Here is a 26913-nt window from a genome sequence, read left to right as displayed (position 1 = left end):
AGAAGTCTCAAAGCAATTTAAAACACAGATAAAATCAATTAAAAGCCAAATTTTAAATGACATACAACATTCATAAAATGCTCATCCAACAAGACAAGAAGATAAATTCCTACCCCACTAAAAGGTGAGTACTGTACCAGAATAAAAGCTAATTTAACAATCAAAGCCTGGATAAATAAAAATGCCTGGGCCTGGAGCCTAAAAACTAACCATGATGACACCAGACATGTTTTGCTGGGGAGAACATTCCACAGATGGGGAGCCACTATTGAAAAAGCTTGTTCTTATGTAGTCACCTTCCACACTTCCCTTGGAGAAGGCCTCTGTTGAAGATCACAAGGTCTCAGATGGTTCATGTGGGGGAGAGGCAGTTCTTGCAACTCACTACACCCCAACTCTCTTAAGTCTCATGTTTTAAGTATAACAAATTTCAGAAAAAATACTTGATGTTTTTTAAAAAGTGATAAAAACCAAGAGGTCAATGTCTGTAGTTGTCGGGGATTTGAAGCTATTGGAAGGCAATATGATCTTAGGACACTTTTCAATGCAGAAGATATGATTTTCTTCTCCAAGTATCCACATAAAATGCTTTGGTTACTGCAAAACGGAACACTTCCAAAGATGTTCAGAAAAAGACACAATACAAATTTATTTTAAATATATTATAAAAGAAAGTCCATTCATCTCTTAGAAACACTATACCTTACACCCAAATGATTTCCAATTTATCAAAGATTCTAAATTAAAGTGCTAGACATCCTTTACCTCCCCCCAACACAATAGGACAGTGTCCTGAGATGCACAAATAAATACACTGGTTTATGCTGCAACATCCAATTTCAAACAATCTGTTAAGCATGCATTACAATGTTGAAACAAAGAGCCCCTGTATAACCTTGTCTCAAAACATAATTGGCCACTTGATACTATTGTTGGAAGAGAGATGGTGTTTTACAACACAATCCTTACCATTTCTACTCAGAAGTAAGTCTTACTGAAGTCAATGGGTTTACTCCCAGGTAAGTGGTGTTACGACTGCAACCTTAGCCAGTTAGCTTGATTCTACAATGCAACGTCATTAACTTAGTTAATATAATTTTATTTAGGATAAAAAGCTCCTATTAGCAACAATGGAATGTGCTTGCATGGTGCTAGCCTAATCAAATTGAAACTGGAAATCTCTGGGTGACTATAGAAGCATTAGGATGGTCCTGAACTGAATGCATGTCAAAAAGCCTTTTCTTAATGGGCAATGAATTTTTATCTAAATTGTCATCTTGTTCCATATATGATTACATGTGACATCTTAGAAATCATATAGAGTTTATAACACTGAGACCCTAGAAAAAACTAAAGCCAAACTATATGTGAGCATTTGCAACTACACTTCTCTACCTCCCATCACAAATAAAGCAATTTGTATCAGATATAATTTAAAAGGTTTATTTGGGAAGAAGTGCTAAACTCTAACCACTCACCCTGTCTTCAGATCATCTCCTTGTGAGCTGTCCACCCATGTCACTTTTCGCTCATCTAGGCTCTGATATAATGAGCCTGGCTAGGAAAAGAAGAACCGGTGAGGAGGGGGCCACAGGAAGGTGAGTGGCAGGTGTAGGGAAGGTTCAGTGCCTTCTCTTTCTCTCTGCACACAAACTCTTTCTACAGGCTCTCACAGGTATACTCTTTTTGTTCTTAAGACTCCCTTCCCCATTTGTTTGCTGCCATCACATCTAATTTTGGACATGGTTACCCACAAAACAGAAGCAAATTCACAAAGTTGAGAAGACACCTCTATGCTGTTAGTATCTTCCTAACACTTTCCAATGAAATAAAATTGGTGGAAAATGCCTCAATGTTTATAGCAAGTTAAGGAACCTTCAGGAACTCTTCTTCATATTAGATAGGGTGCCCAGAAGGACTCTGCAGCAAGGCCTTTGAGCATTTCTGTACATGCTAAGCAGCAAGTCCTGTTGAAATTAGTAGGAATTCAGCTAGTTTTGATATTACAGTATATTAAGCTAATCAGACGGCTTACACTAGTTTAGACTAGCTTAAACCAGGGGTGGTTATATCCATGTTAGTACTGTGAGTATTTCTATGAAACATAAAGCAAACTACTGTTAAGTCTTCTGCTCTTTTCAGATTTTTTTTTTTTTTTTACATCACAGCTTCATAGCAAAAACCTAATCAAATTGCGGTATTGTTTTGATAACAACAATTTATTATTTATACCCCTCCCACCTGGCTGGGTTTCCCCAGCCACTCTGGGCAGCTTCCAACCAAATATTAAAAACAATACAGCATCAAACATTAAAAACGTTCCTAAACAGGGCCGCCTTCAGTTGTCTTTTAAAAGTAAAATAGTTGCTTATTGCCTTGACATCTGCTGGGAGGGCGTTCCACAGGGCAGGCGCCACTACCGAGAAGGCCCTCTGTCTGGTTCCCTGTAACCTCACTTCTTGCAGCCAGGGAACCGCCAGAAGGCCCTCGGCGCTGGACCTCAGTGTCTGGGCTGGATGATGGGGGTGGAGACGCTCCTTCAGGTAAACAGGACCGAGGCCGTTTGATGGTGAAAATATGTCTTTTTATATAGCCCACTAATCCTTGTAATGATAAAGCCACTTGTGTCACACCACTATGGCCTACAGGAACACTGTACTCACATATTGTCCTGAAAGCTAACCTTCCAACTGCTTGGGATATGCTGTATAGAGGCTTTTGGGTCAAGCTCTTCTAGGTGTTTGTTTAGTTGAGTGAAACAGATGCCATTATGAAAAAGGTATTCAAGCATGTATGAGGGTGGAAACAAGTTGCTTTACTGCTTCTCTGTTATGATACTGACTAGATCAGGCTTCCTCAACCTTGGCCCTCCAGATGTTTTTGGCCTACAGCTCCCGTGATCACTAACTAGCAGGACCAGTGGTCAGGGATGATTGGAACTGTAGTCTCAAAACATCTGTAGGGCCAAGGTTGAAGAAGCCTGGACTAGATATTGACAAATATTTCTAATGAATTACACATACATTTTATGGAAGCTACCCTCTTGATTTATTTTGATATGTGTTGCAGACTATTGATGGAAGACACTGCATGGTGAATCTTGTATGCTTGTATGCCAACATTTGGGATCAGGAGCCACTTACGAAACTGTCAGAATTAGCCATCATGGGTATATAGGGATGCTCATTCATGTCCTTTACACCATTTTTGTTTTGAGTAATGAAACTTAGCAACTGGTTTTCTAAACCAAGACCATAAACTTTCCATTCTACAATATGAACCTGAAATTGGATATTTAAACACAAAAAACTTCCTAAAACATCACTAATTGCACATTGTACTGTACTCTTGTACATCCCACATCCCACTCCAGTCCAAGGCACTAGGAATTGTTCAAGTTTAGGTACTTGTTGAACATTTGCATTTAAAAAGGCACTTCTTTATTTTAATGATGCTGTGAAATTTGATTTTGATAACATTAATTAAGACCACAAAAGGTGTATGTTTGAATGCAAGAATTTTCTAAACCAGATGGGGTTATTTCCTGCAGCCAAGATATTTAGATGGCTTTGAAGGATTCAGATAATATCACTGCTAGCAACAGGCACATTTCAATCCACACATTTCAACCAAATCATTGAAAACATTCAGATTTTTGAATTGAGATGCTATGCTGAAATCACCACAACCACATAGGGAGCCACTTACAAACTGCTTGCTCAACCTACCCACCGTCACCCCCCCCCCACTACACTCTCCTTGATACATCCTGTGGAGCTGCTTCTCAAGCAGCAATTATGCTGAAATCAAAAGTATGACTTAGGCCTGACTGGAACAAAACATGGATGGACAATGTGCATGTTAATACTGCATACACTGCTTTCCTCCAAAAGCATCAGTGTCAGCACAACTGAACAGTTTTTTTGCTTAGCACAAGGAAGTTGAGGTCAAGTAACTGAAGTGTGACCAAGAATCTTAGCTACACATCCTAAAATATTCAAGAGCAAAGTATTTTCAGTTTTGTTAACTGACACCCTTATCATGCATGCAAATCTGGTTTCATAGACTCATGCTTTAGATAGTATGAATATAAATAAAGCAGAAGATTAATTACAGATAAAAGTAGTAAAATGCATTTTCATTTCTCAACCAACAGGTGGCCTGCTAACAATGCTTTCAAACCATTGCCTGGGGCTCCCAGGGTTGAATGCATTACTTATGTGCAGAGATCGCCACTCAGCCAGAGTTAAATATGTTTAAGATATTTTGTAACTTGACAAATATTTATATTGCTGCAAAGAGGAAGCTCTTAAGAATATTTTAACATCTGGCTTTTGGTGTTTGGTTTCAGCAGGTTAGTAACAATCAGAAACATTCCTGGAGCAACATAGTAAAAGTGTCTGAGATTGCAAGATAAAAACTCGCTAAATTAAAGTCTCACCTCAGTCATGAACTTGTTAGACAGCCTTGCACTAATACTGGTCTACTTTGCAGGACCGTTGTAAAGATTACTACTGCATGAACACAAATATTACAGTACTTCAAACTCAACCTATGTATTGACTATTCAGCTTACTGGTAATTACATTTTCACCCTGCCTAGACAATGGCCTTCAGATTTAAAATTCCAGTTACTTTGCCATCTGGTTAGTAGCCCACTGCAAACAGCACTAGTTCTTAGATGTATCATTAACTGAAGGTGTACTAGCTTGCTAAATTATTCGACACATACTACTTTTGATGAAAAACATAAGGATGACTGGAACAAACTAGGAGCATAAGTTATATATAATTTAAAATATATTAAGTAAATAATAATGAATGATTGTTTAATAAGTAAATAAATAATAATGGATGATGGTTTAATAAGTAGGTAAATAATAATGGAGATTTTGTTAATGAAATGAAATCCAGAAGGGAGAGATCGGGGGAAGTCACCTCAAGATGTTAGAGATGTGTCTTGCTTGTTTTTTATATGTTTTGTTTTGTTTGTTTTTCTTATAAAATGAATAAAAATATATATTTTTTAAAAAAGGAACAAACTAGGAGCAGAAAATTCAGCTAGCATGGGATCAGAATTGAGGGGAAAGAAATGAGCGTTGGAAGAAATAAAGGAAAGAGGTCATGATCAGCAGTCTATACTGTACAGTATATGCACAAGGAAGCATTCACACCCAGAACAACTCTTTCCTTTCATATTGGTGTCCTTAACAGGAAATCCCTGCATGTGGATTATTTCCCTTAACTGAACAAAATAAATAAATCTAAGTATGAATTGATCTTCTGAGTGTACCATGAGACATTGTTTTGATAACCAGTGACAGACTAGTGAGGTAGAACTGGAAGAGGCAAATTAGCACCTTTTAACACATGGGAAGGCATTAAAAGCAATCCTCAAAAATCCCCACAGGAAATCACCTATCACTAGTGAAATTTAAAAACAGATTTCAGCCTGAGTTGAACAAAAATGCAGGTTTAACTATGTCAAGAAAAACTAATGATATCAAGGTCTAACTGAAGCCAAAGGAATTGTGCTGTAAAATATTATCCCAACACATGTCTCTTCAGAAGGAAGTCCCATTGAGGTCAATAGGATTTATTTTCAAGGGGACAGAGGTCTTTAAATACCTAAAATATGCAGGTGGAGGGAAATGTCATCAATGAGAAATAAATAATTAAGATCAAACTGGGAAAAAGGCAATCGGTTTGGTTTTGGCTAATGCTCCATTTGCCCAATTCACTAACCTAAAAATATTGGACAATGGGAAATGCTGGGTAAAACTGCAGCTAACAAAGAACTGGGGAGTTTGTAAATTCAAATTCGTGAATATGAAAAACTGACAGGAATCACACTCCAGTTATTTCCAATGAAGATTAAAGGATGACCATTTAAGTCATTTGGAATGAGATGCAGGGAGGCCTAAGGTATGAAAGATGCTGCACTGTATGAATCCTTTACTTTTGTAGAGCACTGCAGTTGTTGTTTTATTGTAGGATATTGTTGTGCATGGTCCCAGGTGTGGCTGGATATTATAAGTTGGTCACTAAGTAAGAATTTCACTGCAATCTTAAAACATACTTATTTGGAAGTAGGTCTCACCCATGTTACTGGGGAATTAAATTTCATGTAGTGAACTTAGAATTTTAGCCCTAGTTCTGTTTGTATAACTGGGTCTTTTGAGTTAAAGTCATATGTCTGTGAACAGGTGAATTATCCATGACTGAGCTGATTTGCCTAACTCAGGGGTCTGGCAGAGGATCTATCTGGTGGGTGGGATCCTGAGTTCCACTCCCCTCCCAGGTAACTACTTTGACCATTGGGTAGGGCCACCCACCTGCCAATAACCTGACATCGCCATGTCAGGCAGCCCAGCTTCAAATGAAAGAATTGGGAGTGTACTCTAAGTGCCTTTCTGACTCTTCCTTCCTATGTTTGAACTAAAGCTGGGCTGCAAAGGAAGATGCCTATTGAAAGGGGTTTGCATTCAGCTTTTGACAGGGTTTGGCTGCAGTTGGAAGTTCCTCATGTAGTTAATTTCCATGGGGTTTGTAGTCCACAAACTGCAAACCTCTCTCCTGGTAGGGATCGACTCTATTCAAGAGCTCCAGGGCAATGAACAACTTCATGCCACCAAAACTAAGGGTCAGTGTAAAAATCCAGTGCCAACACCACTCTTAAACCATCTGGACTGGAGATATGCATTATCATAACAATTATCCTTGGCTGCTGTATGGATCTATGGGTTTGGCTTTGAGACAATGTGGTGCAGAATTCATGCCAGTTGCACATTACCCTTATGAAAAATACGCTGGCTTAGATGTGACCTTAATAGCTGAAAAACTAGAAGATTATGAAAGGATACGGTCCTGCATTAGAGAACTAGGTTTCGATCTGTGGCATAATTATAGCAATATAGATTTCTAGATATCTTGTTAATGTGATGCAGCATCATCAAAGTAAAGACTGGCCTGATAGTCACACCCTCTCCTGAGATTTTCCCTTTTATTGTTTTAAAAAATTATTCTTTTAAAAAAATTGTCATCTCCCCTGTAAAAATTATAGCTGTAATATATACATATAGACAGTCTTTAAAGATCAAGATTCTTGTTAAAGTTTTCCAAGACTGTTGAATTTGTGTGTTCAAATATCCACTGCTGTGTTGGAGAAGAAGGATTGCATGTGCTCATGAAGATTTTTCGATCACTCTCACTACAGTCCATGCAGCTGCCACTTACTGGGTGGTAAAGAGTCTTGTCCTAAGGATGAAAATTAGAAATCAGTTTGCTGGACATGAATATATGCCACAGACTTCAGAAAGTTGTTTCAAAGAAAAATGTATCTGTCATTTTATTACTTATCATCTAACAGCAGCTCTTGTTTAGAAGTAGCATTTCTCCACATTTATTGTACATTGCTTTAGCTAAGCAATTTCAAACAAATTAAATAAATAAATAAAGATATCTATCTTCACAACTGAAATAAAAAACGAGTACTGATAAAGAAAACCACTCTTCCAGACTTATTCAAATCCAACAGGTTATCCACTAGACCTCACTTGGAATAGTGTTTCATGCATGCATATTGTTAACTTATTGTCCTTGTCTTCAACTCTTGCTTGTATCCAAATCTTCCTGAAGCAGGCACTGAAATGTCTGGGCTACACCTCACTGAACTTCAACACATCTTCATGTGGCTTAAGAATGCTAGAACTGGGTTCACTGATATTATGAAGCAGGGGTGAATGATGAGATCTGAACCCTGAGATTCCTTGGGAAGATGTCTTGCCTTCATGACAACAGTTTACTCAAGCCTGCCTTATGATTCCTTATTTTGTATCGTGGAAATTTGTACTTTATAGATACTGCAGTTATCATTGCTTTTGAGTATTTCTGCCATCCATGAATATAATCCCAGGTCTTTGTTTCTTTTTTGAAAAGGGATAAACTTTTCAAAGCCTATGGCCCATCAGTTGTTGTTGTTGTTGGACCCCAACTCCCATTAGCCCCAGCTAGCTTGGCTAATGGTGAGGGTTGAGGGGAATTTAAGTCCAATATCTGAAGCCCCCCTGCTCCCAAGTAGAACAGCAGTATACGAGTGGCATGATAGGAAAAGTTCCTACCATGGAACAGTTGAATACCACTTCATATGGTACACTTACAACAAGCAGGTTTATTTGCTATCTCTGGTAGAGATGTTACTATGCCCTATTGTTCTTTTAATAAAAAGAGGGTTCCACCCAGCTGCAATCATAGGGACAAAGTATTACAATATGAATAATATTTTTCAAGATATTACAGGTAACCATAATGCAGAAGTAATGGCTTCCACATTCTGAGTAATAACAGACTCACTTTCCTGTATTTCCATAGCTGATTCCCCTTCATTCCATGACAGTCATAGAGAGTCACTGGGCTGTTGTGGGAAACAGCATCAAAACAGAATTTCTTTGTGTGCTGGGGATCTCCTGGACGGATGTCCTCTCGCCAGCTAAATGTGAATACCTGCTAGGACAAACATCAAACCCTCAGAACAAACAATGAGGACAAAAATTCAGACTTCTCTGTTATATGCATCCCTGCCCTTCAGAGCTACTCATTGTGAAGAACAATTACTCTCTCCTTAGGACAGGGCAAGAAATAGAGAAATAGAATGGTGGCATTGTTAAGAAACGCAAACACTGAAAAGGAGCTCTACAATGGCAGTTGTGTTTTGAACTGGAAGGCTCCAAATGACACCCCCCCTGGGGGGGCATCTAATACCAGTTGCCCTGTGGAAAAGAACATCAGTTGCTTAAATGGAGCAGATTGATTTTGGTTTGTTTTAAGTGAGTGGCTCTTGAAGTATCTATTGTATGTTTATAAATACAGTGAGTCATTTTGAAGACTGTAGTTAAAAAAACAGGATATAAATCTACTAAATAAATAAATAGGTAAGGGAAGAAAAGAAATGGAACTAATATAGGGTGCTTTTTAAATTTAATTTAGACCAAGTGAATAAAATGAACATAACTAAATCATGCTTATTAATTTCAATGGGTCTGCTCTAGAGCAAAACCTAGCTGACCAGAACCAACAATCTGTCACAGTAATTTCCCTTAGGTGAAACTGACTAGCACTGAAAGATTTACTGTAACAACAGGAAGAAAAAGGAGAGACAGCAAGATTCACTACAGCAAGAGCAGTTCTACGATGTATGGTTAATGGAGCTCTATCGGCTTGTATTCTTTTGGAGGACTGCAGGGGTATCTCTCAAGTTGAAGTACCACCCCACCAGTTCAGTAATGAGAAGACATGGAAGCAACTGCTTTATGTTGCTACTGTTAGTACTAATAAAAAACAAAGGAAATCTCTTTATGGAAGAATTAGACTAAAATATCTATTTCAACATCCACATTAATTTTCACAACCCAAATTAAACTGCATATAAAACTCATGCAGGCTTTTTGGATTTACCGTATTTTTCTGTGTATAACACACCCCTGTGCATAACACAACTCCTATTTTTGGGGACTCCAAATAAATCCCCCATATGCACCATCCATGTATAAGACAACCCCCCCCCCCAATTTTAAACTTGAAAAAAATAGGGAAAAATATAGTCTTATACACAGAAAAATACGGTAGTTTCAAAGTCAGTTGGTTTAGTTTTCCATTTCCAGGCAACTGAAATGGTAGTCGGCAACTTCTCATTTTACATATTATGTTAGAATAAAGCTGTCACTTCTAGCATCTTATATATTAAGAAATGAAAATATTCGGTGAAAATATTCCCTAACCAGTTTAATCTCTCATTAGCATCCACTGGAGTGTTAATTATACCTCCTGCAACACTAAGTGGTCACTGGATGTAGTAGCAGATTCATTAATATGGTGTTTCAGAAGATACTTAGAAATGATAGTGTCTGTACATAGTACAGTTGCATGACTAGTGTCTTATTAACCTTTTCCTGTCTGCATCTTCTCTATTCACCTCAGGATTTGGCTCCAGATAATACTGGTTTTCTGCCACAGCACACATAATTTAAAGTACTTAGCTCCTGCACCCCAAGTGTGTTTACATACCAAGGCCTTCAGCTTGATAATTAGCATCTAGACCAGCGGATTATGTTCTACTCCCCTAGCAAACCCCTTCTTAATCTTACATTAGTGAAGTTATTGTGGTAGTTCAGTAATACATATTTTGCATAAAATAGTTCTTTCTAAAACTGCCTGTGGAAACACTAAGAATGAAATAATTATAAAAAAAGAATGCAAATACCTGCACACTGTTCCAGGCAGCTTCTCCTCTGCCTTTCACACAGGCTTCAACCCGTAGTGGGGAACCAAGGGCTCCATGTTTGGTATCTGCACAGAGGCCAGTTCCTACATTACGAACCTGAAAGATTAAGTTGCTGATTAGGTTTGCATCTAACTTCTTGACATAGTGGCAGTCAAGGAAACTGAAGTGCAGGTAAAAGGTAAAGGTAAAGGACCCATGGATGGTTAAGTCCAGTCAAAGGGATGTGGTGCTCATCTTGCTTCAAGCTGAATGAGCCGGTATTTGTCCACAGACAGCTTTCCAGGTCATGTGGTCATGACTAAACCACTTCTGGTGCAACGGAACACTGTGATGGAAGCCAGAGAGCACGGAAACGCCATTTACCTTCCTGCCGCAACAGTACCTATTTATCTACTTGCACTAGTGTGTTTTTGAACTGCTGGGTTGGCCCCCTGCTTACAAGGGGGCTACATTCTGAGGCACCGCGCGTGTCAGTGAAATTACATATAAAAGAAACCCAGTGAAAAAGCCTGCAAACACCCGCATTTCAGTGATGTCTTTTTGATGTTTCCAGGTCACTTCTGGGTTCGGTGCGATGTGCATATACATCGTCACACACATATTAAATGTGTGTAAACAGGGGGCTGAAATACAGGCAGCCCCCCATAGCAAATGCTGGCATAAATGCAAAGATACAAGACAATATGATTTCTATATATGTATGTGTGTGGATGTGACAAGAATGCCCAAGAACTGAGAAGCCAAGAAATGGGATTTGGAACAATCTGCTCTGTGCCTTAAAGGAAAAGAAGCAGCATGTTGAATACACATCTGAGCTTGAGAGCTATTTAAAAAGTGGCTTCAGTGCAGAAGTGTGAAGGCGGTGATAGTAAAAAAGAAATGATCAAAGCCTTGAATTTACTAACCATTCTTAGGTCAGGGTTAAACCTGATAATGGGGTGTCAGAATAAGTAAATCTTAAGGAGCAAACATACCCCAGAAGTTAGTGTGTATTGTTTTCAATAGTTTTAGTAAAGTTAGTCTTTTTGCTAATGGATTCTTAAGTGTAGCGAAAACAACCTTTTCTAGCCATATTCACATACATTCACTAAATTCCTGGATGACAGGGATATGGAACCTGTTATTAGATCACACCTCCCATCATACATGACCATTGGGTCTGTTGGCTGGCACTTATGGGAGTTGGAAGTCCAGCAACTTTGGGAAGGCCTCAGGTTTCCCATCCCTTCTGTAAAGTTCTGTACCATCAAGTATGTACAGAAGTAAACATGCACAACAATTTCACTTAAAGCAGGACTCAACGGGTACTGGAAATGCTGTGGTTTGATCTGCAACCATACACCATGGCATGGCTGGGACTTCTTGATACAACTGAATTTCTTGAATAAACTAACCTCTCCCCAGGCAGCTGCTGGAGGCTCCACTGGTGGATAGAACTTTTGCAAGTCCCAAGCAACTTCATTCATGAACCATTTGAAGCTTTTGCAGTTGAGATTACTGCGAAGTTCTTTCTGAGCAGTCACATCTCCTGCAGACAGATGCCGATATTCAGGTCTCCTCTGGTAAATGTACTCTGCATATTCATCCATCCACACCTCAGCAACACGCTTCAGGTTCTACATAGGTGACAATATATTTGAAATGAAGAAATGAAAAAAGCATATCCATAAATTTGAATTATACAGGATGCACATATGAGAGATTAATAAGCTGCCTTACATGGAGGCACGCATAAAGGGCATTATGGACTCTGAAATACTACATTAGTAAGTCCAAACCCAATCAGATGGTACAGTAAGACGACTGCTCTTCCAAGGAGTCAGACAACCAGAACATTCTATAAAGGTTGAATTAAACTGGGCCCTGAGCATCTATTTCATCAAAAAGAACTTGAAAAGTAATTGTGTTCTTTAGGTAGTTAATTGTGACTGAGGGAGAGAGAAGACTTTTCAGTCATGTTTCTTCTTCTTCTGCTACTGACTTTTTCCACCAGAGGGAGTATCTACCCTTCTTTAAAATACATATCTCTTAATACCAAATAAAAGCACTCATCTTTGCATATGAAAATTCGCTAATGTGAGAGGGCAAACTTTGAATTTCTGGGTAGTAACACTGAAGATCCTCATGTGTACGTATTTTGAATCATCCTGAAGAATACTGTATATTAATGTGGGTCAATCTAATTTCAGATGTCTTGCCAGTTAAAAGAATCATCCTATTATCAACCCCCCTTCACTGGGGGGGATGATGTTTGTCATGCTAATGGGTTTTTAACAAAAAGAAAGCTAAAGATAAAGGATGATATCAAAATGTGGCAGTCAGCTCACCCAACAGCCATTCTTATAGCCTTGTTCAGTTCTTAATATAGTGCAGCAACCTAATCCAATGAGTGTCTTACAACAGGAACGAAGGAAACTACCTTATACTGAGTCAAAGTATTGATCTATCTAGCTCAGTACTGCCTACAACAGGGGTCCTCAAACTTTTTTTAAACAGGGGGCCAGTTCACTGTCCCTCAGACACTGTCGGGGCGGGGGCTGGACTGTAATTTGAAAAATATATATGAACAAATCCCTGTGCACACTGCACATTTTTAATTTGTAGTGCACAAAAACAACAACAGGGGAAAAATACAATATTTAAAATGAAGAATGATTTTAATCAACATAAATGTATAAGTATTTCAATGGGAAGTATGGGCCTGCTTTTGGCTAATGAGACCCCTTTGGGGGTTGGGGTTGGAAAGCGAGGTCATGGTTTTGCAAGGAAGGAAATAAATGTCCAAAAGCAGGAGGGGCGTTGGGTGGGTTGGGTGCCCCCCCCCATCTGAGCCTGGGCTTCTCTGCTCCTTCACTCACGGACTCACTCGAAGGCGAAGAAGAGGCCGCTGGTGACCACAATGAGGCCGAGCGTGAGGAAGAATACGCCGCTGTGCTGTGACAGCATGAGGTGGCCTCAGCAGTAGAAGCGGTTGTGCCCGGGGAAGACTTCCCACTTGCGGCGGGGCCTGTGTGCCGCGGTGGCGGCGGCTGCTACCACAAAGAAGCTGCCGGTGCCAAAGGCTCCGAGGAAGCAGGAGCGGCCGGGGTGCCCGGCAGAATCTGCCAGTACTCGCATTCCTTCATGGTGAGGGCATCAGCAGTGTTGGCGGAGATGGCGTTGGCCGGCCTCTCCTGTCCAGACCCCACTGAGAGGCAGCGGTGGCCTCTGGCGCAGCCAGGACTGCCCAGCAGGTGGGAAGCGAGAGCGGTCTGGGTGCCCGGCGGGATCTGCCGCTGCGTGTCGGCGGCTGCTCTACGAATGAAAGGCCGCGTTGGAGTTTACCTGAGCACTGCTGGGGACTGGTTGGTCTGTCCCCGCGCCATGCTCAGGTAAACTCCAATGCTGCTTTTCATTCGTTGAGCTGCTGCGTGTCTATTTCTGTCTGTTTTTTGAAACGGGGACCTTTCAGAAAAGGTAAAGGATAATCTGAGGGAAAAATTCATTGAGAAATGAAATAGCTTTTTGTACTATCTAAAGAAGCGGTACAACATCAATACAGTTTTTGCTTTAGAATAACTCTTGTTTGTCTTAGAAATGGTATAGTAATAAAATGAAATATAAAATTAAGGTAATTGAGGTCAGTGTCAGATTTTTACGTGTTTTTTATATTCATCAAATATTTATTAGAATTTAATGAAGAGATGGATTAGGGAAGTCAAAGAATAAGATTATCTAATAATTTAGCCTCACTGTTATGAACGGATGGCTAAAAAGTATGAATATATGGCTCTAAATTAATTATTGTTATAATGAGATATTGGCCAAAAATGAATATGGAAGATATGGATGTATTCATGTAAGTATATTGTATGTGTATGTAAGTTTTTTCTTTTTTCTCTTTTGTATTTGTATTGTAGGTCGGTATGTTTGTATGTATGTTGGTTTGTATGTTTATATTTTCGTATAATAAAAGAAAAAAGAGGGGGGAGAAATGGGGATCTTCAGTGTGTTAGGCAAATGTGATAACCTCTACACCAGGCATCCCCAAACTGCGGCCCTCCAGATGTTTTGGCCTACAACTCCCATGATCCCTAGCTAACAGGACCAGTGGTCAGAGATAGTCCCAAACATCTGGAGGGCCGAAGTTTGGGGATGCCTGCTCTACACTACAGAAACCACTTGTAAAAGATGTAGCACAACCCTTAGAGCAACTATTTTTATTTTTATAGTTTGTGAGAGTTCAGCTTGTGTGCTATCATTTGCTTCCAAAAAATGTCCACTCCCAAACTTCTAGCACCAATGTTAAAAAATGCATATTGCCCATTATCTTTTTAGAAGATTGCACCTTGACTGAATACATGGAACGATGGAAATATAGCAAAATAGGCTCTTACTCTTGCCAAGCTGACTCCTGAAGGAACCTTGTAAGGAACATATTTTCTGTAGATATGACCAACACGGGAACAAGGAATATCTTCCATACGACCCCCACACATCCATACCTGTCAGATGCCAGAGAGAGTAAGCACAGATCAGAATTTCTGAAGATGATGGAAATCAAAACTTTTTCAAAGTCATATCAAGTAGTAAGTTGGCTACCTTAGTAAACTATTTTTAAAACATCATAAATGCATTCAGACCTCATGTTATTCAAGCTTTTAAAGTTGTGCATATCTGAAACTATGTCACCACTGTGACATAAAAATACCACCAGACCCAACACCTAGAAATGAACCTAGTATGAATCAAAAGTAGTATGTATCTTCGGTAGTTCAAAGATTTCTGAATGTTAACGCACATGTAAACACATGACTACTAAAGTTGAATACTTTTGTAGATTCTTATGTAGTGTTATTATGAAACAATCTCAAAGAGTTATCAATACCTTACTTGCTATTTTGTAAACCTACTACAGGGCCAACATGACCTTCTACTCTGCTTTTGCAGAGATACATATGCTGATGTATTCCTGAAATTAGCAAAAGTGCATAACTATTTTTAAAAAATGGAGCATCAGTTAACTAAATGCTACTTGCAGAATTATGACTCTATTTATGTCCAAGTAAGGTCAACAAAATTATTTTCCCTTCAAGAAGCATTGAATCTGTGCCAACATTCTCTAGGAACTTTCCTTGATACCTAGATTAAATATGGATATAAATTTTGCCAGTCTAGGTAATTAAAACAGATGTAGTGTTGAGTGCATGCATTCCAGTAGGCTTAATGAATTTAAGTTCTTTGACCAATAATGTACATAATCTGTATTAAAGTACCATGCCCATTTATTAACAGACTGGCTCTGAAATGTCTTAAAAAGGATTGTCTGGCTAGGTTTGCTAAGGTAAACATTTTAATGATCCAACAAAGGTTTCATTAAAACATTTCCCAGCTTTTATTCTGTAGAGGAAACTAAATATTAAGCAGTCTTTGACTTGCCTGTCAAATATGAATTTAAGCATTAGGATTACAGTCAACAGTGGTGAGAATGTACTGCTCACCATTGGTTTTGATAAGTGACAACCCTGAATCAATTCTTGAATTCAAAAAGAGCAGTTTCCAGATAGGCAGTTTCATTAATGGATACAAGGAATGGGGAAGAAATTGGTATTGTTAGCATTGTATTGTGAACCTACCTCATTCACATTTACTGAGCAAATATGCAGATTGAAATGCAGCTATCCTTCAAAATTAAAATTTTTGAATATTAGGATGCAGTCCCCAAACTTAAAGATATGTATAAAAATATGTGTATTAGGGGGAGGTGTACACGTTAATGGAAATAAATTTTAAAATGCATTAGATTAGACAATTACTTATGTTTAATACAAAATTGTATTAAAATGTTTATATTAGGAGAATGCAAGTGAAAATGCTTGCCTATTTCAATGTAGGATTTTCCAAAATGTTTACAAAATAATGTGGAAATGGGACAAAAGAAAATTTAAGATAAGAAAAATGAAGAACTGTGAAGAACTGAAACTGACTGATTAGTCTATCCTTAATGGATACACTGGGTGGTAATCGATTAAATTTTACTCAGCATACTGTAAATCTACTGAAAATAATGAACATGAATAAGTTGCTCTATTAATTTAAATCGGTCTACTAAGCGTGAAACTTAGTTGATTATTATTATTTTAATTTATTACCCCCACCGTCACCCTAAGGTTCCAGCGAGGATTGCAACAATTACAACAATGTTTAGGGGCATGATTTTTGGTAGCTGAGGGCAACGTGAATATACTAGCTCCATCCAGCTAGTAGGAGTAGGAGTGTGTTTAGCTATGTTAGCTGAGAACATAATCAGCCTTGAGAGATTGATGCTTTTCATCTGGGCCTAAGCCTCCTTCTCGCAAGAAATGCTTGGATGGCAAAGGATCTTCAAAAGCAACTGGGGGAAAGTATCTCCCCTATGAACTTCACAGTGTGGCCATAATTGTCTCACAGCTACAAGAACACTTCCATACAAAGAAATTAGACCAACAGCGGAAGGCTAAAATTAAAATACAACGGGTGATATACATCCAAGTTATACTCAAGAATAGGCACACTGAAATCAATAGACAATAACTTTAAATGGGCCTATTCTGATCCTGACTAAAACTGGATAGCACCCAATATGTAAAAGCCCAAAACATCTAAGAAGATGGAACCAGTGTTGTCTGACTTACATAGCATTTCGAAAACTATCTTCATTATGGATCAACACATTCCATTAATATAAAAATTACAACTTCTGATTACACAATCTACTTGTCCACTGGCGTATGAACAAACTAAGTCATCTGTGAGTTCCTGTCAATGTGCTGCAGCTATCCTTCCCTCACACTTACCCAACTCAACTGCTTTTAAAAACACTCATGTTTTCAATTGATAATGTGCTATTCAAATACAAATTTAATTTCAAAAGCAGACATCCTATTCATTTTCATTGCTGCTTTGATTCATTTTATTAGCAATCCCTTTGTGTGATGACAGAATTCATTACAACTTGTGCATAAAGAAAACTATCATTCTCATCAATAGAGAAATTGGTAGAAAGAGAGAGCCTTATACACGAGAAGGAAAAAGAAGGTAGGAATTAAAAAGGTAGCACTGAAATTAAAAATAGCAAGTGTCTATCAAGCAGCTGCTCTTGGTAGAAAACAGTAGCTACTAGCAGACAGATAAGACACTCCTGATTTTATGCATGCTAGGCAGCACACAGCTCATTGTTGCCTCTTAAACAATGCCACTATTTGTCCATCTGCCTTCAATAACAGGATTGCACTGTTTATGTCTTGCCATCACCCTGTCACTTGTCTTATTTTACAAGAAAGGAGATCAGACTGGCCATACCAAGACTATCTGGTATTATGAGGAAAGTCAATGTTGTGGTTAGGGTGAAAAGTAAAGGTAAAGGGACCCCTGACCATTAAGTCCAGTCGCAGACAACTCTGGGGTTGCGGCGCTCATCTCGCTTTACTGGCCGAGGGAGCCAGCGTACAGCTTCCAGGTCATGTGGCCAGCATGACTAAGCCACTTCTGGCGAACCAGAGCAGTGCACAGAAACACCATTTACCTTCCCGCCGGAGCGGTACCTATTTATCTACTTGCACTTTGACATGCTTTCAAACTGCTAGGTTGGCAGGAGCAGGGACTAAAGAACGGGAGCTCACCCTGTTGCGGGGATTCGAATCACCAACCTTCTGATCAGCAAGTCCTAGGCTCTGTGGTTTAGACCACAGCGCCACCTGCAGCCCCGGTTAGGGTGCAGGGTATAATAAAAATTATAAACCAAAGAATATAGATTACATACTTCTTAAACTTCCACCCTCCCAAACTAGTTAAAAACTACCTAAATTCCTGTGTAGCTACTGATCCCAAGCAGATGCCTACATAAACAAAATCTATTCAACACTGTTCATAGTACAAAGCACAAAAAACTAGCTTTTAAAAAAAATCACAAGGAACAGCTCTGACAGGGGAGAAATCACAAGGAACAGCTCTGAGAACAGGGGAGAAATAAAATATCCTGAGAAGTAATAACTAGCATTAATCAGTGATATACAATAACTCTGTAGAAAACGTAGCACTAAAAAAATGTAATCCAGTGCAAACGTATTATAAGCAGCAAGAGAGAAATCTGAAAAGCAAGGCTCTTCTGTTTCTAAGTCTTCCAGAGAGAATAAACATGTAAATAAGTTACATGTATACATGCATTTTAATCAGCATCATCATAATTTTATTTGTATTCTTCCTTTCCATAGTTTAAAACCATGTCATGTCTAGTTTGTCCCTTGAAGACAGCGAATTGCTAAGAAGGAAGCAGGACTGCTGTAGAGTCCCCCAAGACTTCACATCCAAAACCAAAATAGGGAAATCATCAGAGAAGTTGGATAGCGATTCCATGTCATTACTGGTATGTTACAATCAGGGCCGGCGCGTCCATTTAGGCGAACTAGGCAGTTGCCTAGGGCGCCAAAATGGAGGGGGCGCTGGCCAGCCTGCCCCCACCCCCCGCCGCTGGGGGAAGGCAGGAGGAGGCCCTGCCTCCCTCTGCCCTCTCCGGCTGGTGTGCACGCCCTGCCTGGGAGGTTTGCACGATCCCCAGCAGCCGCCCCTCCTCTCGGCGCCGCAATTGGTCACCGGAGCGTTTCTCCAGCCTGTGCAGAGGAGGGGCGGCCACCAGGGATCACGCTCCTTCACGGCTGCCCCGCACCCTCCTCCAGTCCTGCGCAGCGGCAGTTCCAACCGTTTGCAGCCCGGCTCCCTTGTGCTTCTCGGCGACCCACCTCTGCCTGCTACAGCAGAGAGACTGGCTTTGCAATGTTTCTCTCCTTCCTTCCCCTCTGCCTGCAAGACCCCGGGTCAGCTCTTGCCCTGTTCAAAGCCCTCCCAGTCTCCGGTTGCAGCAACCCCGCTCCTGCATGCTGGTTTCCAAAGAGCCAAGTTGTGTTTTGCATCCACCACTTTTTTACTATGATTACAATAATCGTTGTTTGTTGGGAGGCAAACCCCGCCACCTCCAGGTCACTGGCTGTTCAAGGAGCTGGGACTGGTGGGAGCTTGGAGTCTAAGCCCTGCAGGCTCACCAGCCCTCGTCCAAGCCCGGGGGGGGGGCGCCAGAAGGTGATCCCGCCTAGGGGGCAAAAAGCCCTAGCACCGACCCTGGTTACAATCAGCAATCTGATCAAGAATAAGCAGAGAATCAGAGATACTGCATCAAATCTCAAAATATAGCTGTCATTCCAAGCTTGATAGGTATCCACAACTATGAGTCTTATATGCCTATTTTATTCAATGTAAACATTTGCTCTAGAGGACAGGCTATGTTTATACTACCTGCTAGTCCTTAAAAATAATCTTGCAAAGAGAAATTTCTTTTGGGTGAAAATTAAACACTTGGAAACATTTTTATAGTAATTCAACTAATTCGCTTCCCATCAAAAGCAATACAAATTGTACATTTCTAAAATCTACCTGAAGAAAACTGGCCTCACTTGCAACCAGCACAAGGTAAAAGCTCCTTAACCGCTGACTGCATAGGACTACTTCATCCTCATCCAGAGCAGGCTATCAAAAAACTTTCAAGATACAGGAATCTTTTTGGAGAAGCACGTCCTTCCTATAAGCTACATAAGACAAGAGAAAATTAGGTTCCCTAATGCCATGCAAACATGCTCCAATGATTATATAAAGGAATTTCCCTACATTAAGAGAAATGAAATGATAAGTGCTGTAATTCACACTACCCTTTGTTCTCTCCTAGAATTGCTGGGAACTGATGATTTCCCTTTTCTTACACAGTTCCCCAAGTAATATTTCCCTAGCAATAATCTGGAATAGATTAATGAAGTGAGGGGGGAAAGTTGGTTAAAAATGGGTTGAAAGTTTGGTCTTTGAAACAACATTTTCCATTTATTTTACTTGGAATAAGTCCTAGGTGGATTCTTTGTGCTCCTTCGGAGGCAGGATCTCAGCATCTTCTTATGTTTAAACAGATGCAGTTTTGAAATGGAATATGAAGTTTCATAGCTGTTAAGTCTCGAAAACTCTGTGTTCTTGTTGCTATGAACAAATCTTTTATTCTTATTATTTTATCAGAATTTCTATCAGCCACAGATGAATGCATCAATCTATCATAACTCCTGAAAACACACTGTTTCAGTGAAACATCTTTTTCTGTTGAACAATACAAAGAAAGGAGGACTTCTGCTGGGATTTAATTAGAGTGAATTTAACCCACCATAAATTATCATCCTTGGCCTGAAATAAAACTCTGCAATACACTGTGCAAGCAGGCAGATGAATGAAGTATTCGTATTTCCTGCAGATCAAATAGTGTCTGCTCCAGCATTTCAAAGACAAAGAGCTTGCAGAGTCACTGTCATCACTCTTGGAAACTACTGTTTTTGAAAAGGTCCGAAATGGAAAAGATGAATGCTGCTTTTACCATCTCCTGCAGAGAATTAAATTATTACACTATTTCTTTACACACACTAGTAAAAGGGATAAATGGAGCCAACTGTAAAGAAATCTCACAGAGGAAATAAGAAACCTTCAATATGTCTTTATCACTTAGCTTTTTGTAGTTAAACAATGAGATGAAAATGTTGTTTGCTGCATGTTAATTATCAAATTAATGTAGTTTGATCACTTTTTGCATCACAGTTCAGATTTGAAAAACTACTTGGGGTGAGCAGAAAAAAGAAATAATTATAATAATCAGGGAAGGGCTGTTGGCAAGACAAAATTACCCCCTGTGATCTTTGCAAGTGGTTGGATTCATGTTGAGGCAGTGGGGCTTATTTACTTGGATGCAGGACCTACTAGAATGGCTATGCATTAAAACATTTTCAAAGTAATTGCAAACACAAGAAAAAACTAGAGCTATCACAAAGCACTGGAGAATAAAAACATTAAAAATATTTGCTAACTACAGTAACCAAGTTGTTTATTAATCAAATGCTTTCCTTTTAATCACTAGAAGTACTGCTGAAGACCTCAGTTGTATTTATTCTACTTAACAAATTCTAGTAACTAAACTCATAGCTCAGACAGGTCAATGCAGTTCAATGAACAAGCTGATCCATGAGTAGCTAGCTTCTTAATTTTGAGATGAGGTGGCCACATGAATTTATTCATTTGTTCCATCTTACAGAATGTTCTATGTACAGAAGACTATAGTAGCAAGCCATTTTGTTTCATGACACTTACAAAAATAATATTCTATCCATTCATTATGCCCCTGCTTCCTTGGCTTACTATTGGCTATGTAACCAACTTAGCAGAAACTGATTGCCTTTCAGTTTGTCTATAAAAAATCAATCACTCAAATATTCACCTCTCATATTACAGATCAGGTAACATCATTTAGCAGTTAGCATGTAATCTGACAGAGGCTTTCAATTCTTAGCCATATATTTGGTTTATTAAATGTTGCAGAAATCCTTTCAACAGTTTTATTTTATAAATTCACAGAAAAACAAAGACTGCAAACTGGTGCTTCATGTCTATAAACTACTTCATTATTCAGCACTTTTTCAAATAAAAGTTTTTAGGAAACATAGCTCACCTTAAATGATATTTCATACTGTTCTCCACCCCATATTTCGAGGCCTGCATCATATCCTCCCAGCTCCCAGAACCACTTTCTATCGACTGCAAACAGTCCTCCAGCCATAACAGGAGATCTTAAGGGGGGCGAAAAAACCTTTCACATTACAAAACCTATCATTATAGTTATGCCACCATTACATCCATATATCAATCAATGACATTCCTGAAATCACATTTCATACTTAAATATTTCTTCTACTGCTCCACCTTAACACTACTTTTAATCTATGTGGTGTTGTTGCACAGTATATCTTTAAACTATGAACCCAGGAGAACTTGGCAGTTTCCTTCAGAATGAATTAATGAGATGTCCAATAGCGGAAGGTGTCTGGGAATACAGCCCACATTATCTAACAAAGGCCCAATGTTGTACCTTTTAACATTCTTCCTCTCCTTAATTGGTCTAGGCGGCAAAATACTCTGAATCAAATCTTCAATTTAACAATGCTGCATTTTTACCCACACATAGCAACAAAGGTTAAGATAAAATAAAGTGTGTTGAGGTTACCAAATCATGGACCAACTTGGTCAGGCTATCCTACCACTATATTAACATGAATTTGTAATTATTAAGAAAATTAAGTTTATGTTTTGATTTAATTTGCACCAGCATGCAATATGTTCTATTAAATATCCACCATTCTGACTTATTTCAATTATGCAATTGAAGTTATTTTTATACATTTGAAATGGAAATTATCTCTTTTCAAAAAGTTGTAGTAGACAGAGACAACACAAAAGAATTATATATTTTGAAACAAAACATTACTTGTGATGGCCAAGGATAGTTTCTATCTGTTTGAAAGCACCAGTGTCAAGAGCCTAGCTTGTTAAACACCTATTCACACTTTGCTTCATGAACTTACTCAAAAGGGTCACTCGGGTCAGGTTTCTGTAATTCAGGAGGAATAGGTATCCGCTTGTAATACATCTCCCAGTCAAATGCACCTCGCATTGCATCTCCAGCTTGTGTTTCATAGCCAAAGTGGTCATGGTCAATTACATCAATCATTGGACAAACAATAGTTTTGCGATTTCGAGCAATGCGGTCTGGGGTATAGATAGAAACATGTTACATTATTTTGCTACAGATGAAAGGAGTAGCAAACACAATTGTATCTATAATACTCCATAAAGAATATATTCAGAAGTACAGTTACATGACTTTTTAATTTTTCTCCTCTTTCCACGAAACACACATGGGTAATGTAATTCAAATGTGAACTATCTACCAATCAGAAAAAAAATATAGAGTTGTCTTGCTGAATACAGGAGTTTCACATTCATTGGTAATTTTTCATGCTCTTCCAAAGACTAAATAAAATAATAATGCTGGAAAGGTAACATCTGGGAGCACATATACACTTGGAGTTGAATTTAGTCTACCTATTCAGATTTACACCTAACAACAAGTTGAGGTAGGGGAAGGGCTGATAAGTCAGTTTAGTGCTATCTATACTACACTATGCTTGTCTCCAATACCAGTTGGCAGAACTGGTGATGTTCATTGAGCACTGCAACTGCTTGAGGATCAGAGCTCTCAATGTCTGTGAGATCACCTTCCAAGAGGAAAGTCCATCAGTTTGGCACTACTCAGGTAATGAAAGCAGTAGCTGTGTGGGACAGGCAGACTGCAGGGAAGAGGTGCCATGAAACCAGGAAACTATGGTGCAGAAGCAAGGTGACTGAAGGATAGGAACTGAGAGACAGACAAAGGACAGTGAACAGAGGCAATGGGCTAATCAAAGAGGAGTCTCTGAAGAAATTTCAGCGCTAGGGTTATGAAACACTATGGGTGAATGAAGAAAGTGCAACAGAAGCTTAGTAAAATGGAACAATGAGGGAAGTTGTCTAAAAATTGTGGAGCTGTGGAAACACTGAGGAAAGAAGGGAAAAAGAAGTTTAGAGCAAAACCTCATGTAGTCCTGGGGGTAGCACTGGCTGCACTTTATTGGCATAAGGGAAGTAACCACCAGGGAAGGCCCAAAAAGTTTGTGAGATAGAAAACATAGGGTTCTTAAAAATCTGAAGCATTGGCTGGGTAATTGTATTTTTACAGCTATATAGATAGGGAATGCACTTACTAGGGCTGCAGCACTGTGACTTTGTAGCCTTAAGAGGACAATGAGTGCCAAGCAGCAAGAGAAGGCCATTTTTCACATATTATATGTGAACTACACAGACCAGTTGCAGGTTTCTAATGTTGAATGTCTATACACACACATCTGAAAAGCCTGTTTACCTTGGTATTAGACAAAAATTAACAGATATTCAAATGCCTCACTATTTTGTCATCCAAATGTTATATTATTTTCTGTTTATCTGTCAACCAAAACAAAACAAAGCAAAAATAATAATTCAAAATGAGAAACTACGCTGTGTGGAGCAAGCAAGCAATTACCAGCCAAGCCTTGTTTTAAACAATGGTCTGTTAATAGCCTATTTTTTTCTACAAGTACAAAACTATTTCAATAAGCCAATATGCCAGTCAGCCCTAATGTGTTTAAGTTCTGTGTTAGATTCAGGCAGGAAATAATTCAGGCAAAACACCTTCACAAAACAAATAAAACTATTTTCTAACTTGAATTTACCAACACAGCTGGATTATATATTTCACTGGGCTTCAGCGGTTGCAGTGTGATCCATGGTGAGTCACAACAGGAGTACTACCATCATCCAAGTATACGGTAAAATGCAAGTTTTATGTATCTTTGTCTAGACTATTAGACATGAGACATAGCTAAATGTGAACCAACTGCAGCTAAAAAACTGAAATCAGAAAAAATGTCTGAAATTAGAAACACTTTTTAAAGATCACTTTGCAAGCGTGGAAAGGAAGACGTGATGAAGCAACACAGCCAGAACCATTAAAAAGACAGTCCTATTTTGAACCTTCATTTTATCCAAGTACCTTCTCACCCTTTCCCAAAGAGAATCACACTGAGGCACTATCTGAGTAAATGATGTCAACAGTCTTTCTATAAGCCAGATACTGACTTTTTTGTAGAAAATGTTCTGGGAAGTCCCAGAACAGTAAAATTAAATTATGGATGAAATTTTAGTTTTAAGTCAGTTTGTAAGCCTCTGTATTTCTGAAAACATAGCTAGAAAGTATTGCTAGAAATGCCATATCAGGACATGTGATTATTAGACTGAAATACATGTTGATACTGGGAATTTATTGTGAAATTGTAGTGTTACTTGTTATGCGCTGGCTTGAGTGATGCGCATGCATTAGAAAGGTGGGATAAAAATCATATAAATCAACAGTCTGCTTACCTAAAAGGGGTGGCAACCAGTTCACATTGGCCTCACAGTGAGAGTCCAAAAAAGTAATAACATCTCCTATAGCAACAGAAGCTCCCAGCATACGAGTTCTTATCAACCCTTCTCTCTTCTTAGTTCGGAGAATCCTCACTTTGGGAAACTGGGCCATATAGTCCTCCAAGCGCTTTTTTAAGTGTTCTGCATGGAAAATTAAATGATTTCTCATCCAGTCCTTTATTCTTTATTTCTCCCCAACTTTAAAACCCAATTTCCAGAATCTGGAACACCTTTAAGGTTTAATAGGTTTTTTAAAATAATTTTGCTATTTTATCATTTTTATATATCTTATATCTAGACTATTAGATATGAAACATATCTAAACGTGAAACCACTGTATATGAAGCAGCTAGAAAACTGAAATCAGAAAAACATCAGAAATTAGAAAAAAACACTTTTTAAAAAATCACTTTGCAAGCTTTGAAATGAGGATGTGATCAAGCAGCACAGTTGGAACCATTAAAAATACAATCCCAGTTTAGACCTGTCATGTTGGTTGGGTTAGATACCTTGACAAAAGTAAAGTTTCATAACTGATCATTGCCATTGTTTATTCTAGCTACAAACTTTAAGATAATAAAGTATTGGTAGTTGCACAGAATCTTCACCAGGCAATTAAAGTATCTATATATATAAAATGCAAGTGTCTCTGCATCCAGTCCGTGTGTCTCTGGGTTTGCGCTACTGAGCATGTGCCCCAGGGACACAGGGATTGGACGCAGAGAGATCGGGCCGCGAGCAGCGTCGGCAGTTGAAGCGGGCCGTTGAAATGGAATGCTGGCTCTCCATAAGATTGGGGAGGCCGAGGAGGAAGGCCACGCTGCTTCTGCCGCCGCTACAACAAGAGCCCCGAGGCCTAGCGGCCCAGAGCAGCCCGCCCTGCAGAGACTTTGGGCAGCCGGAGCTGGAGTTGTGATTTTGGAGAGGGGCCACACAGGTGCCTCCCTCCCAAGCCTGGCAAACACGAACTCCCCTCAGAGGGGCGGGAAAGGAGCGCAAAATTTCGGAGAGATGGCGGCACGGCTTGCCCCAGTGCCGGCTGGCTTCCCAACAGCCTCGAGAGGGCGGGCGGTTGAGAAGCGAGGCGAGGCTCCGGCGCGGGGTCTCCGCAGGCTTCCTGCTATGACGGGGCGGGCATTTCCTGAGACGCCTCGGAGTTTTGCAGCGCCTTGCTTCCCTTTCGCTTTTTGCATGCAAAGTCCGAGGGAAAAAGAAGTCTTTTTTGAGGGGACGAGCCTCCTCCACCGGCACCGACTGTGGCCGCCTGACTCTGCGGTGGCTGCAGCCTTGCGTTGAGGGAGGGAGGAGGGAAGGGGTGGGGGTGGGGGGCAGCCAGGCCCCGGCTGAGGCCCAGAGCTGGCGGGGGAGGACTCAGCCGCTCGGAGACGGTAAGGGGGGAGGGAGCAGAGGGCGACATTGCAGCCGCCACCGCCACGCTACGGGAGCCGGGATGGACCAGGACGCAGAGTGCGTAGGGACGATGGAGGGGGGCTGCGCCTAGAGTTGCGCGCGGACGTTGCTGCACCATTGCGGGAGGAGGGGAGGGAGGGGGGGGAACAGGCACAGCGGGAGGCCACAACGACCCGCGGCGCCGGCCGGGCCCTGAGCCCTCCCGCGCCGCCCGCATCCCTTCGGGCCGCCGAGCGGCCTGCTCCCGCAGCCCAGCCGGCCCAGCGGGAGGCCCCAACAACAAGCGACAGCGACGGCAGGGCTCTGAGCCCTCCCGC

General features: G+C 40.0%; 1 protein-coding gene across 2 annotated transcripts in view; it reads right to left on the bottom strand.

Moving 5' to 3' along the window:
- Positions 1-6986: 6986 nt before the first annotated feature.
- The window catches only part of GALNT10 (polypeptide N-acetylgalactosaminyltransferase 10), a 37087-nt gene continuing 17160 nt past the window's right edge, over positions 6987-26913 (bottom strand). Inside the window, exons 5-12 of one of the 2 annotated variants that reach the window (XM_033140339.1) lie at positions 25142-25327; positions 22729-22912; positions 21819-21936; positions 14656-14763; positions 11674-11895; positions 10259-10375; positions 8353-8505; positions 6987-7257 (exon numbers count right to left, since the gene is read on the bottom strand). In XM_033140339.1, coding sequence (XP_032996230.1) covers positions 7090-7257; positions 8353-8505; positions 10259-10375; positions 11674-11895; positions 14656-14763; positions 21819-21936; positions 22729-22912; positions 25142-25327 — 1256 coding nt within the window. In that variant the 3' untranslated portion in view covers positions 6987-7089. The remainder of the gene's footprint in view (positions 7258-8352; positions 8506-10258; positions 10376-11673; positions 11896-14655; positions 14764-21818; positions 21937-22728; positions 22913-25141; positions 25328-26913) is intronic. The other variant, XM_033140340.1, reaches the window with a different exon arrangement.

The sequence above is a fragment of the Lacerta agilis genome, chromosome 2 (assembly GCF_009819535.1).
Source record: "Lacerta agilis isolate rLacAgi1 chromosome 2, rLacAgi1.pri, whole genome shotgun sequence".
Taxonomy (NCBI): Eukaryota; Metazoa; Chordata; class Lepidosauria; order Squamata; family Lacertidae; genus Lacerta; species Lacerta agilis.
This window is presented reverse-complemented; position numbering and strand designations above follow the sequence as displayed.